The sequence below is a fragment of the Taudactylus pleione genome, unplaced genomic scaffold (genome assembly GCF_031769625.1).
Source record: "Taudactylus pleione unplaced genomic scaffold, aTauple2 ptg000537l, whole genome shotgun sequence".
NCBI classification, from domain to species: domain Eukaryota; kingdom Metazoa; phylum Chordata; class Amphibia; order Anura; family Myobatrachidae; genus Taudactylus; species Taudactylus pleione.
The window spans coordinates 7711324-7726882 of record NW_028284939.1 but is presented as its reverse complement, the minus strand read 5'-3'; the positions used below and the strand labels follow the sequence as shown (position 1 = coordinate 7726882).

The 15559-nt window shown below is 44.2% G+C and overlaps 1 protein-coding gene across 3 annotated transcripts in view; it reads left to right on the top strand.

Moving 5' to 3' along the window:
• RHPN2 (rhophilin Rho GTPase binding protein 2) overlaps positions 1-8884 on the top strand; it is a 76927-nt gene extending 68043 nt beyond the window's left edge. For all 3 annotated transcript variants that reach the window (XM_088451093.1, XM_088451094.1, XM_088451092.1), the window contains exons 12-15: positions 126-202; positions 1732-1878; positions 3554-3709; positions 4987-8884. In XM_088451093.1, the coding sequence (XP_088307219.1) occupies positions 126-202; positions 1732-1878; positions 3554-3709; positions 4987-5241 (635 nt within the window). In that variant the 3' untranslated portion in view covers positions 5242-8884. The remainder of the gene's footprint in view (positions 1-125; positions 203-1731; positions 1879-3553; positions 3710-4986) is intronic.
• The last annotated feature ends 6675 nt before the right edge of the window (positions 8885-15559 follow it).

The following is a 15559-nucleotide window of genomic DNA, read 5'->3' as shown; positions in this document are numbered from 1 at the left end:
TGTATTTTAACTAAACAAATTGTAAAAATCATTTAGTAGTTTTCATTGTAATTTAGTTTTAATGTAAACTAAGTAAAGTTATCTGCAATCATTGACAGTGTCGCATTCCGTATCCCCTCCACCAGGTAAGACGGAGTACAAGGCAGAAATGATCTCGCCCCCGCTCGCCAGAGTAAAAGTGATCGACTTCTTCCAACGCCTGGTACGTACATCAGTGACATGAACAGACTGAATGACTGGCTTCTGTATACCTTCAGACTGCAGATAAGGAATGTGAACAATATCAATTCAATTGTCATTAGTACAGTCCTTAGCGCCTGCAGACTGATACTGTCCACAATACAGGTGCTTGATCCCCTTATTCTGTTCAGTATAATGAACATGTATTAAAGTGTCAGAAAAATATTAAAGTGACCCCCCCGATGTCCCTCATTGCCTGTATACTATCTGCTTTCATGCACATGAAATAACTTCCTTGTACCACGTAATCCGAATTGCACTCCTTACAGAAGAAGTATTAACGTGGAAATGTGAGCGAAATGCGGCAACTAATAAAAACAGCGAAACGCGTTTAGTTACTAACAGTACATATGTCTGCCCACTAAACTGAGACAATGAGCATATGTTTATATCTATTTACAGCTCATCTCTCATTTTACATTGGTCAAGGGACCAAGAGAGATTTGTGTACAATTCGGGGAAGTGTAAAAAAGGGAAAGGCACCCCCATCTTTATGTAAAAAAAAGGACAGCACCCATATGGCAACATTGGATTATTCTGTGACGTCTCCACCCAAGGTGGAATTTCCAGGAGAAAAATACATATCAAATCCTATATTCCCTATGAACAGTGTATTGTAACATCCCCATGACTAACAATGAATTACTGTGCTGTACTAAACACTTGGCATAATGAGCAACAACTAGACTATAAAGTTCTGTCATTTGTATAAAAGTTGGAAAACTTAGAGTAAAATAGTACCGGTGAAAACCAGGGGTGTAAGTAGGACTTGTGGGCTCCATTCAGGGGTGTAACCAGAGGTATGGTGGGACCCATAGCAAAATGTCCTCAGGGCCTCCATAGGTCTACCTATGCCCTCCATCGCCCCCCACCAACCACCCTCCAGCCCCACACTACTTACCTCTTCCTGAGCCCAGCATGCCGCTCCATCTCTCCTCGCTGAAGCTGGGAGGAGACTTGGCCATGGTTTTGGGATGTCATCATAGCCACGCCTCCACCCAGCATCTTTTAGACGTATCAGAGAAAAGCCGTTGTCATTTTTAATCAGGCGCCGGTCGCAAGCCAATCGGAACTCGCAGACCAGCAGCTGTTGCTGGTTGGCTGCTGGTCCAGGAGTTCCTATTGACTTGCGACCGGCGCCTGATTGAAAATGACTTGCGACCGTCGCCTGATTGAAAATGACTTGCGACCGTCGCCTGATTGAAAATGACTTGCGACCGGCGCCTGATTGAAAATGACTTGCGACCGGCGCCTGATTGAAAATGACTTTGGCGCTGTACTTGGCAGGTGGTTGCTGCTTGCTGGGCCGGAGGACCCCATAGCAAGCGCACCCGTTGCACCCTCATTAGTTACGATACTGGCTCCATTGTAACATTTGCTCCTAGAGATACAATTCTCTCTGCAGCGCCCTACACGGTAATAATGTGCAGAGGATTCAGTTGCTCCCGTCATTTAGCGTTTGATACATTATATTTCGTCTCTGATGTTTAGGGTCCACTGTCCGTATTCTCAGCAAAGCAGAGGTGGACCGCCCCAAGGAAGGTACGGCTTATTCTTGACGATGGGGACTTGGGGTTCATCTTAAAAGGTGACTGCCCCGTACAAATCACCTCGCTGGATCCTCTGAGCCCTGCGTCAGTAAGTTCATTTACATTTCAGATGAATTATATCAGTTTTACTGTTGTATTTAACACTCTAAATTCAAAGCGTAGTACATGTGTGGGGTTATGTACAGTACAACCAACAGGTCAGACACTTAAAACAGCAGCAGAGTTTAGTCATTGTGTTTTTAGTCTGAATACGAGAATGCTGACAGACGATTGGTCCAATGACAGCGGGACATGCATAATTCTATATACAGGGATTTAAGTGGTGTTCAATCTAGGATTTCTTTAGTGCAGGGTGCTGCTCACCGAGGAGGGCACGTTTTCATGTTAAAGGGCACAATTTTGATGCGTCACTACAGCCATACCTCCCAACACTGCAATGTGAAGCAAAAAGGGGCGTGGCCTCGTGACACGCCCGTTTCTATCACTCTGCTCCCGGACATGCTGGGCTGCCCCCGGGCTCTCGCCCTGTCCCCCCCCCCAACAACCCCCGTGGGACGCTGTGGCCAGCGGGTGGGGTGGCTGGACAGTCCCCGAAAAGCGGGACATTTGGGAGGTATGCTTATAGCTGTGTGGCATATTATGAATAGGGGACTCTAATGTGTAGCATAATATTAAATGTAATATTTAAACTCTTTGCCATTTGACCACCCCACATGCTTTATCAATAGACCTCAGAACACCCCACATGCCCATCAATGCCCCCAGGACCACCCCACATGCCACATTAATGCCCCTCAGACAACTCCACATGCTCCATCATAGACCACCCTACAAGCACCATCGATGCCCCTAAGACCACCCTATATGCCTCATCAATCCCCCTAATACCACCCCACATGCCCCTGCAATGAGTTAGATACCTGCAGGTGGAGTGATCGCCGAACAATCTGTTCCCAGGGAGCTGAGCCGGTCTGTTAATGGCTGCGCCTCCTGCTATCTGAAGTCAGACAGGGAAGCCTGATCCCCATCTGTCCACTGTACCCGTCCACTCCAGATGCCTGAGACAGTTGGAATTTAGATGATTCTGCTGCTAAAGCCACTTCTAGTCCCCATAAAGATGAGCTGGTCATCTAATGGCAGCATGTTAGTGGCGTCTCCTGAGTCCTGCTATCTGGAGACACAGGGGACTGGGTTTGCCTAAATGTGCAGAGGCAAACCCAGCCCTCTCGTCTCTCACCAGATAATTCTACATCCATTCGCGGATGGACTTCAAGTGCGGCAGATAGAAAGTGGTTATATAGCACATAGCAAGAAGGGGCGCTAGTTCCCCCGAGAGATGGGGTACTAAGGGCCCGACGAGGTCATTGGGGTGCATCCTTAAGGACAGGGACCATTTTTGCAGTTTAAAATTGGGCAGCATGCAGCGCCCCGTAGGTTTAAGTACTATATACAGCTAAGGAAGAACATGTCCAGGGCCATATTACAGCAGGCTGTAGATAAATTATTATAATGTCCTGTCCTTGTATACCGAAATTATTATAATGTGCTGTCCTGGTATACTGAAATTATTATAATGTGTTGTCCTCGTATACCGGTAGGTCTTTGTCTAGGTAAAATTGGGAGGTAGGGAGTGGCTGTACAACCTAAGCCTACTAAGCGGTGTGCAGTTACTGAGGGGGCACTCTCCTGTGTCTGTGACTGCTCAGTCTCCGTGTATGGCCCTCTCCATACATCCACTAACCTAGAATCTCTTCATGTTACAGACAGCGGGTGTGAAAGAAGGAGATTACATTGTGTCCGTGGAAGGCAAGGACTGTAAGTGGTCCTCCATAAACGAGGTCATGGACCTGCTGAAGGAAATTGATGACCAGGGCAGAGAAATCAAAGTGATCAGTATCCAGGACCAGACATCGAGTATGGTAGGTCGGCTGTCCCTAGTTACATGGTGCTATTACTGCTCACTAATGACCCATCTATGGTCCTCATTCCAAGGCACTGGCCGCTGTGATTGCTCTGGTATCTGGTGCTGTAGTCGTGTCTGTGACGTTATGCTTACGCTAGCACCGGCTCTTCCCTGGTGTACAGGTGTGCGATGTCTGAGCCGGCCACTGTGAGCGTCTATAGACGCTGTAATACTGCATGGTACATCTTTAGACGCAAACCCTGGTCGCACCATCGGAACTTGCCCCAGCCCCATGCTAGGTATAAGTTCTCTGTCAGAGTACGGTCTCCCAGTCATCGCCCAGGACTGCCCAGTACATTTCCTATTCATTTCTCATACTGTGGGACTCAGTGTAATGCGTGTGCGCTGTGAGATTTTCGTACAGGCACAGTAGCAACCCCCCCCAAAATCAGAATCAGGCTCCATATATCTTCATTGCAACTGGTCATTACAGGGAACGGCCTCTGGAATCTGGTCCAGGTAAAAAAGACACACCCAGGATTTATGTTGTGCGGTCTTTACCATTAAATATAGGGCGGTGTCTATCTTTTATTTGCGTTATGAAAATAATATTCACGTTGCCCGATGTTACTTTGCTTCTGTAAATGTATTAACAAATCTGCTTGCAGCGCTACCCATGCACTAGAGAGCCATTGATCACATAATGCCTTCCTCTGAATCGAATTCATGTCTTATAGCCCTCACGCTACTCGGCACGAGCGATGGAATCTCCAGACTATACATACAGGTGCCGGCAGGCAATGGGAAATGACCCGAGCCTGGAATATGTATACAAAAAATAGATAAAACAATTATACACAATTAAGTTGACCAGGTCGGTATCCGGATGGTAGGTCTACAAAAAAAAAAAAGTAGACGGCAATAAAAGGTCGACAGGGTTGAAAGGTCGACAGTGACCTAGGATCAACAGGGTTAAAATGTCGACATTCAAACGTCCGACATAAAAAGGTCAACACGCGGTTTTTCATAATAGTTAGGTTTAGGCTAAAATAAAATAATGTGTCAACCTTTTTGTGTCGACAATTTGAATGTCGACTCTTTAACCCTGACGACCTAAGTCGCTGTTGTCCAATTACCTGTCGACCTTCTCAATGTAGACCTGTCAGTCCACACCCGACCAGATCCCGTCTGACCCTTCATTAGACCTTGTGCACAATTCCATTGGTGAACCCAGTCCTCCATCTCCTCATCACCCTTGATAATGCTGTGCTTCTCTTGTGTTTATCCAAACAGCATAACAAAAGTGCCACCTATTCTGCTGGGATGCAGAAGACCTATTCTCTGATCTGCCTAACCATGGACGAAGACAAGAACCCGAAAACACAAAAGGCATCTAAGAAGTTATCGTTCCTCAGCTGGGGATTCAGAAACCCCCAGAAATCTGCGAGCACCCTCTGCCTCCCCTCTGCCTCTGCACCAAAGCCGCAAAGCAGCCGACTGCTCTTTTCACCATACGAATCCACGGAATGTGACAGCGCAATGTACTGATGGCAGCGGCTGGACATCCCATTCCATGGAAAGACTATAAAAGTGTTAGAGACCACTGTGAAGATCCTATGAGCCCACCAGCTGTGACAATTCCTGTCATTTATATAAACGTTTATTTCCTTAATCAGGATTTATTTTTCCCCCTGTCATAAAATAGGGACATGTTTTCAGAATCTGACTATTCCCTTACACTACTGAAAGAACACTATGGCTAATGTTCCTCAATTATTAATTGTAATGTATAATGGTCATTTACAGTTGGGTTTTACTACGGTACTTAAATATTTTATCCAATGTGACTGTCACATGCAAGCGTTAGAAAGTGCTCTGGCCTGTAATGGCGAATGAGAGCAGGTTCCAAGAGGAAGTAGTAGGAACACACCGCCACCTGCAGGCTTTGGGAAGGTACTGCATGAAAGCTTTGCATAATGTTTGCATTCTTAAGTTATTCACAAACAATAGTCAGTTCTCAGTTTTATCATTTCTAATCAGTAGGAATAATCATTTTTGTTTTTTTTCTTTTATAGATAACAGAATCAAGTTAGACATGCTAATGCACTCAGGCATTTGGCCCATAATTTTACAGGTGGACCAAAGACTATAATTGTGATATGATGAGAAGGGACACAGGTATAGACAGATTACCCTCACATTCTTCCATATGCTGCTATAGAGTATTCTGTCACTGCTACAATTACAACACAGGTGTATGCGTAGTTCAGACCATGTGACCTCGCCCATAGTCAGTGAGACGATTTTACATGTCTGAGACATTGACCACTATTATGTGTAATAATGGACTTATTTTAATAATGTAACTTGTTGTATTTATATGTTGTTAATATAGTGTTTTTGCTAAACAGGGTGCCTGACATTGGCTACCTGCTTCTGAGAACGTTGTCTCTGTATGTTTGTTTTTTAAAGGGGATTTTCTGTAGTTAAACGTTGTAGACCAGTGTCACATCTGGTTCACTTTCCTGCATTTGCTGGCAGGTAAAAAAATATGGAGATTTGGAGGGGACGGTCTGCGAGGTGAGGCATTGGAGAGGACAGACAGTGGGTTGGGATTTGGAGAGGACAGTCTGCAGAAAGGGGGAGATTTAGGGAGAACTGTCTGTGGGCTGGGATCTGGAAGGGGTGGACCATGGGTAGAGATTTGGAGAGGATGGCCTGTGGGCAGGGTTTTGGAGAGTGGTCTGCAGGCAGGGATTTGAGGGAAAGGCCTGCAGGCAGAGATTTAGAAGGGACGGTCTGCAGGAGGGGATTTTGAGGGGAAGGCCTGCAGACAGATTTTGAGGGGAAGGCCTGCAGGCAGAGATTTTGAGGGGAAGGCCTGCAGGCAGGGATTTAGAAGGGAAGGCCTGCAGGCAGAGATTTAGAAGGGAAGGCCTGCAGGCGGGGATTTGAGGGGAAGGCCTGCAGGCAGAGATTTAGAAGGGACGGCCTGCAGGCAGAGATTTTGAGGGGAAGGCCTGCTGGCAGGGATTTTGAGGGGAAGGCCTGCAGGTAGGGATTTTGAGGGGAAGGCCTGCTGGCAGAGATTTTGAGGGGAAGGCCTGCTGGCAGAGATTTTGAGGGGAAGGCCTGCTGGCAGAGATTTTGAGGGGAAGGCCTGCAGGCAGAGATTTAGAAGGGATGGTCTGGAGACAGGGATTTTGAGGGGAAGGCCTGCTGGCAGGGATTTTGAGGGGAAGGCCTGCAGGTAGGGATTTTGAGGGGAAGGCCTGCAGGCAGAGATTTTGAGGGGAAGGCCTGCTGGCAGAGATTTTGAGGGGAAGGCCTGCTGGCAGAGATTTTGAGGGGAAGGCCTGCAGGCAGAGATTTAGAAGGGATGGGCTGGAGACAGGGATTTTGAGTGGAAAGCCTGCAGGCACGGATTTTGAAGGGACGGTCTGCAGGAGGGGATTTTGAGGGGAAGGCCTGCAGACAGATTTTGAGGGGAAGGCCTGCAGGCAGAGATTTGGAGAGGATGGCCTGTGGGCAGGGTTTTGGAGAGTGGTCTGCAGGCAGGGATTTGAGGGAAAGGCCTGCAGGCAGAGATTTAGAAGGGACGGTCTGCAGGAGGGGATTTTGAGGGGAAGGCCTGCAGACAGATTTTGAGGGGAAGGCCTGCAGGCAGAGATTTTGAGGGGAAGGCCTGCAGGCAGGGATTTAGAAGGGAAGGCCTGCAGGCAGAGATTTAGAAGGGAAGGCCTGCAGGCGGGGATTTGAGGGGAAGGCCTGCAGGCAGAGATTTAGAAGGGACGGCCTGCAGGCAGAGATTTTGAGGGGAAGGCCTGCTGGCAGGGATTTTGAGGGGAAGGCCTGCAGGTAGGGATTTTGAGGGGAAGGCCTGCAGGCAGAGATTTTGAGGGGAAGGCCTGCTGGCAGAGATTTTGAGGGGAAGGCCTGCTGGCAGAGATTTTGAGGGGAAGGCCTGCAGGCAGAGATTTAGAAGGGATGGTCTGGAGACAGGGATTTTGAGGGGAAGGCCTGCTGGCAGGGATTTTGAGGGGAAGGCCTGCAGGTAGGGATTTTGAGGGGAAGGCCTGCAGGCAGAGATTTTGAGGGGAAGGCCTGCTGGCAGAGATTTTGAGGGGAAGGCCTGCTGGCAGAGATTTTGAGGGGAAGGCCTGCAGGCAGAGATTTAGAAGGGATGGGCTGGAGACAGGGATTTTGAGTGGAAAGCCTGCAGGCACGGATTTAGAAGGGACGGTCTGCAGGCAGGGATTTTGAGGGGAAGGCCTGCAGGCAGGGATTTTGAGGGGAAGGCCTGCAGGCAGGGATTTTGAGGGGAAGGCCTGCATCCAGAGATTTGAGGGGAAGGCCTGCAGGCAGGGATTTTGAGGGGAAGGCCTGCAGGCAGGGATTTTGAGGGGAAGGGACGGCCTTCAGGCAGGGATTTTGAGGGGAAAGGACAGTCTGTATGCAGGGATTTTGAAGGGAAGGTCTGCAGGCAGGGATTCAGAAAACAGACCAATAACCGTTCTGCCTGTAACTTCTAGGTAAAGCTTACTAAGGGAGAGAGCAGTAGGATAGCAGGACCTGGAGAGTTGGCGGTCAGATCATGGCCCGCCAGTTGTAGACTCTCATTTATCATAATTCATTAAATTGTGTGCAATTATCTTCACTCCACTACCTGGTAAAATATCAAGGCTGTATATAAAAAATTATAACCGGTATATTGCCAGAGATGGCCACATCTTAAAAGATGCCACAGCACGGTAGAAGATTAATTGATTTTATTATATTACAAATATTATTTGACAAATTACAGATTCCTCTACTGTAAGGGACTGAGTACCATGAGTAAATATTTGTTAAAAGAAATATAGATTATTTGCATGTTGGTTTTTAGATTTACATACATTTGTTTATATTTAAAGTGTATTTAAGAATAAAGATGTACAGTAATCCTACATGGAACTTTTCCTGCTCAACAATCTTAAAAGAGGTGCCACAAAAAATGAAGATGGCCACGGATAAAGGACCCCCAGTGCCTACTTCGTTACACCTTACTATTCAGAAGAACACTGACCACATATGGTTGTATTGTGCAATTTTTAAAGTGGTCGTTTTGAAGAGAAAACCTATCCACTTATTGGACCAATGTTTGCAGAACAACATCTCAACGTTTAATAAATGAACATTTGTTATGAAATAATGTAACGTCTGCTGGTTTCATTGAGATTTATTAAGTTGTTAGGGTGTTGCTGTAGCCTCTGGTATGGAGTTCTCCGCATAACTTTAAGAGGAGGTTCCAGGGCTGCCAAGACTTATGGTGGGCCTAGGGGATACAGGAGGGCATGAAGAAATCATGGAGGCATGGTCACGACCCCACTGAATTAAAAAAATACTATGCATGTAACTGCAAAGTGGAGGGGGCCAATTGTCCTCAACACCCAACCCAGACCCACACCAGGCCACTCAGTACCCCTACAGATCCCTTTGAGCTTCTGGGTATGAAATGCACCTGACTAGACCAGGTTTCTGCTTTTGGTCTTGGTCTATAAGTATTTGTACAACTAAAACCCCTTTACAATAACATGCATTTGAAACATGTTGGTACTATTAAAAGATGTAATAGACAATGGCTAGCTGCAGAACCTCATGTTCCATCTTACATATTGTTAGTTAAAGAAAACCCTGGAACACAAGAGATATGTATATATTTCCCATAATCTACTGAATAAATATAACCAAATTGGTTCTGGACGCATAAAACCCAACTGGGCCTTGGACTCATGCTGCAAAGCACAGTTACTTCATGTATGTATTGAGGCGATGGTGGAGAATGGACGTAACCTAACGTAACAATCAGGTCCTGGGTAAACAGGTTGATACAGTATGTGGGGGGCCAATCACTGTCATTAATTAAACAGTTGTTACATGACTTGAGCTGATATCAATCATGGGTAATGGCTGCCAGTCCTTAATAATTGCTAAATGCTGATAATGAATGTGTATCCGTAGCAGCGTTCGTCGTTATATATAATGATTGGGATGCTGGCGTTTCCTTATGTGTTTTCTTGTTTGTCTTCACCTGGACCCAGCACTGGAATGACGGTGATATGAATTATAACCAAATGAAGGAACCATAATAGCAGAAAAGCACTTGATCACTGATCTGAGAGTTTGATTGATTAGAACTGTATTTATTGGCTTTCCCATGTACATGAGCAGTCCGAGATATCTAGGTGAGACGGGCAGGTGGGGAAATTTTCAGTTTTATTGTAGAAAATATTTTATTAAAGAAAATTAATAAAAACTTATGGTGAATTTTAAATAAAAGGTGTTCTCGGTGGAACAAGATAAGATTCTTTGGATACAAAGACGGCAATCAAGCCACACAAACAAATATCAGTTTAAAAAGACATTTATTACAAAGTAAAAGGAAGACAGTAAAGTATAATAAACACTTAACTTGCTTGTCAGATCATCTGCTCAGAACATAAATGGTTTCATTTCCGAGGAGCCTCTCTAACAGTTTGAAGCTGGGATCTCGTACATCGAGCATAGGCCTCGACCATAGGCTATATGCTGTAGGCTGCTTGTATACTGACAAATAATAAATAAATATAGGAGGAAAAACTTATGCATAAGCATTTAAACAAGTATAAAGGTCATGTTTGGAAATATAAGTAAAAGAAAGAATAGACAGTAGGGGGCACTATTGCCTCAATTATGAATGTTGGACATCTCAGAGACATTATTGGTGTTTGCTTAGATTAATGGAAGGTTAGACCATGTTGACTCAGGATATGTATGTCTGGACAAAGAGACCTTTGTCCTGTTCTTAAGTTCTTTCTGTCAAAAACACCTTATACAATTGCTGACCATTATTTATTGCCTGATACATTTATTTTTTTAAACAATTTCTTTTATTGAGACACCGCACAAAAACACAATCAAATACATCAAAATAACAGTCACGAAAGATATAGATATACATAGAGTACAGTAGACATAAAGATCATAGTTGTTGTGGACATAATGTAGTAACAGTGTGTCTACCTAAGGAGAAAGATAAACCTAAAAACAAATCAAAAACCATAGATACATACATATAGTTTATGATAGCAGTATTCCACCATGTAAACACTGCATATATCTTAGTTATCAGATCATATTGTATATCAGATATTATTTGAAACTTTCAGCATTTCACAAATACAAACAAAAACAAATATAAACAAACCAAAAAAAAAAAAAAAAGAGCTCTCTCCCAATCCTCCCCCCCCACCCCCCCAAAGGAACCACAGCCACCCGTATCTGATGTAAACACATTATGTCGCGGTAGAGTTGATGTCTATTGGTGGATTATTCCCAATAGTCTGGAGTAAAAACCAAGATGTATCCTTCACACTATGATGTATTTGGCGCCTTATGTCGAGGGATAATGTAGATATATATGATTCCCACATATCAAAAAATTTCTCCACTTTCTTTTCTTTCTCCAAGACTACCTCTACCCAATCCATTCGAAATACATTGTATAATTTTGTCTTAAATAACACAAAAGAGGGGGAGGAAGTCGAAATCCACTCCTGCAATAACGTTTTACGAGCAGCCGCGCTAATTGCCAATAACAGTCTTCTGCTTCCTTTGCTAGCCCTTGTATCTGCAGGTATAATGCCAAAAATAGCCCACTCTGGAGTGAAAGGGACATAATTGAGTAAAGCTGACTCCGCATATTGCTTGATCCGTAACCAAAATCCTCGCCTGATACATTTATAAAATCACTACACACAATATGGCTTTCAGCAACCATTTTCTGTACTATTACAATCCACCCTTGGTTTTATGATGTAGAAGGCATTCATTCATTTATCTTTCTACCACTAGGGTAATACACATTATCAGGTAAACAAACATATACAAACATAATCATCTGACACTTTGACATGTAGAGTTCTTGATGGTACCTGTCCTGTGTGAGATCACACCACATTCAGTTGTTATAAAGTCAATATCTAATGTAAAGAATCTCTCCACCCTTGCACTGTAAGAGAGCCCATTCAATTTAACAGTCTTTCCCTTGTTGTCATTGGGCACTGTAATGCAGTCTCTGATATACAGTAGTATCACAAGAAAGCTCTGGTATCACAATCCCGGGATAAACATGAGGGACATCATCTTTCTTGATAACACATCCTGTCTCAATATCTAATACAATATAATACATCAGTCCTATATATATAATTTAATATTCTACTTAAATGTCTGTTATTTGCTTTAACAGCAAAATCTACACAGTAAACCTTGTTAAAACTTACTAAACAAACAGAATAATAATTTCCATTAATCAGCTGCTATACTGTAATAAACAAATATATACATCCTACTGTAATATTTAATCTATATATAACATAGAACTTTTCAGTTCGATAAAAAACATATTCATACATTTGCTCTAGCAGTTTTGTGGATGGTAAGAAATGCAAATGTCCCTCCAGTGTACTCTGTGCTGTGTTTGTTTAAAGCTTCTCAATTGTCCCAAAGATGTTTGTCTTTGTCAAACGTGACCGTTTTCTGCATTGTCTCTTTCCGTGGTTGCTGGAATAAGGCTTGCTGGCATAACAAGTCTTTGCACAATCAGTGCTGCATCTGTGATGAATTTCACACTATTCAGACTATGGGCATGTGTGTTAGCATGCACAGAGGGCGAGGGACCATCACCAAAGAGTAGGTGTCCACCGCAGTGCTGCATAAATTGACCCCCCCCACGTCCAGTGGGCACAGGGCCAATAAAAGCTATCTGCCACACCTGTCCTGCTCGTTTTCCTCTGTATATAGAGCCAATGTCTTCAGTTTGCTTTTGCTTGCAGTTCCACAGCTGATCTGTTTTGCACTTCTCCACGATGTTTCTTGCCATCGACTGTGTCATGGGAATTTAATTTCTCTGGGCCCAGGTATACAGGCCTTCTGCTTCTCTGTGGCCACCCTGGGCATGAGCCCATTCTCCCAGATTGTACAGTTCTCTTCGCTCTCCAGGGGTAAGCGCCACTGTTCTGCCTTGAACCAGTACATACGTAACTTCTTTGCCATCTAGCCCAGTGTGGGCATTGACATGGCACACGGCCGCAGGCCTACGGTTGCACAGTGCAGTGCCGCCCCAGATTACTTTGCCGTGGACTTGCCAGTTGTTCAGCTTCCATGTCGGCACCCAAGTGGTTAAACCTTGCAACACGGCCCAGCTGTCTGTGAAGATAATTATAGGACTTGTGTTTCTTTCAGCACCATCGGCACAGCTCGCAGTTCTGCATATTGGTTTGATCCACCATTCACTGCTCTCATACAGTAGTTCTTGTGTAACTGGCTGGAATGCTGCTGCTGTCCCGCAGTGTCCTTGCGTTGTCAGTGTGGCTGATTCTTCTGTGAACCACACAAATTGCAGCTGGTCTTATTTTAATTTGGCATATGACTCTGCCACCTGAACTGGTCTCCCACCTATTTGCAGCAGGGGTAGCTCCTTTTCTTCACGTGTCTGCCTGACAGTCTGAAAAGATGGCTGCATCGCTACAGAAAGAGTCCATAAAAGTTCTGCATTGGTGTAGGCAGCACTATAATGCAGTCCTGGTATTGTTGACAACAATGGTTTAAACTTGACAAGCGCAGCAGCCGGCTGTGATATAACTGTTACAAGATAAGGACCTTGTTGTTTCATGCATATCCTTACTTGTACGTACCATCGTTCATGTATCAAATTCTGATCTTGCTTGCCTCTGTTATGCACTATCCATTCCTCTGCTCTGAACTCCTCCAGCAATAGACATGGCAGCTCTGGTAACTGCTGTTGGTGACTGTGCATTTTTCAGCTGACTTAAAACAATTGACTGATAGGGTTTTATCAGGAAATACACTGGGGTCTGATCTTTCTTACTACTCACAATCAGCTTTTCTGTAATACGAAACACAGTGTTAACAACCCAGAATATCCTCAAACAGTTGGGTATGTTGTGGCTGCAAGACAGTTGTGCATTACCATATGTGATGGCTCACAGGTTATCAGCATCAATTTGTTTCCCACCACTACTGTCTCATCAATATCTGATAAACCATAATCGTCATTTGCTAAACATGCATTTACATCATTGTGAGACTTCACAGTAACTCTCTGGGAATTATGCCAATAAATGAAATCTCATTTGGGCAGTTTTCTGTCTCAGGGGTATGGGCTTTGGCTGCAATCCTGCCCGTCTCCCACCCCCTAGCTCTTGGTAAATCCCATTCCTCACTGGGCATCATAACCATTCCAGCATCACTTAGCCCAACCTTTTCAAATGGGCACTCGGGCCGTTCCTGGTTCTTGTTCAGTTCAAAACACACAGAAAACTGGGCAGTATGTGGTATTTCAGGTGAACCATCTTTCAACTCACAAACCAATGGCATGTTATCAGAATCCTCAGTTTCTACTACATCTTGCACAGATTTGTTTCCATTCAATTCAGAGCTATACTATTGTTCTAACAATGTGTGACTATCAAGATCTTCTGCAATATCTTTACTTCTCTAAATTACAGCTGTGCTTGTAAAGTGCTCTGTTTGTCTCTCACTAGCAACTGCTGATACATAATGAATCACCTTACTGCCCCTCTCTTTTCAATTCATGGGACACAGATTCAGGTTTCGTTTCTTTAGCTGTGAGATAGGCTAGCTTATCACTGCTGGATTCTGCATAGATTTTATACTCCCTCCTCCCTTCACAAAATATATGGGTCTATGTAAAATGTCACTATGTTTACTCTCATCAATAACAGGCAGTGAAAAACCAACATTATGCTTTCTCTGGAAATCATCCAGCTGAATTTCCAATTTCTGTTTTAGCAAATTTGCATATTTCTTAAAATTCTTAAAATGCATTTTTCCTTGTTTGTTTCAGTAACACAAAGACAGTAAACAGACAACATGCACATATACTGTGACATACAGTATACACTCTGTGACTGATCAGGTCACTCCTCCGTCATTAAAATGAGACAGAGGAACATTCCTTCAGGACAACACTGAACCATGAAGGCAATTTGCAATGAGTTTGCACAACTCAACTCTGGGTTTGCACAACCCTAAACCATCCACTACACATTCTAAGCAGATTTATGGCTATTAACCCTTTGTATGCCACTTCTGACACCATTCATGTTCTCAGTGGAACGAGATAAGATTCTTTGGATACAAAGATGTTAATCAAGCCACACAAACAAATATCAGTTTAAAAAGACATTAAATACAAAGTAAAAGGAAGAGAGTAAAGTATAATAAACACTTAACTTGCTTGTCAGATCATCTGCTCAGAACATAAATGGTTTCATTTCCCAGGAGCCTCTCCAACAGTTTGAAGCTGGGAACTCGTACATCGAGCATAGGCCTCGGCCATAGGTTATATGCTGCAGCCTACAGCATATAGCACTCATTGAGAAAGAACTATATGAGGTAAAACATACAGGCACAGGTTATGCGTTCATTCTCTTGACTCAGCCTGCACTGCTTATGTAAACAGCCTAAGACCAGAGAGCTTTACATGCTGCTCTGTACACTGCCTCTTTTCAGGGGTTAGGGATTGGTTATAGGTTTGCTCACCCCATGTTCACTGTGCAGAAGCACACACCTCAGGTAGTAGCACCCTTGTCCAGCTCTCTCCCTTCCCTCACTGTCCTGCTACTATCTTTCAAAAACTCTCATTGAGCCTTGGACTCAACACTCCCTTGTCTGCTATACTTGGTAACAGACAGAAGTGTGTAGGACGGCCCAACAGCAGATGCCGGTTTCTTACTTACCTCCTCATCCTCACGCTCCACCCACTGTATTTTACACACGGTGTGCAACAGCCACCTTCCAA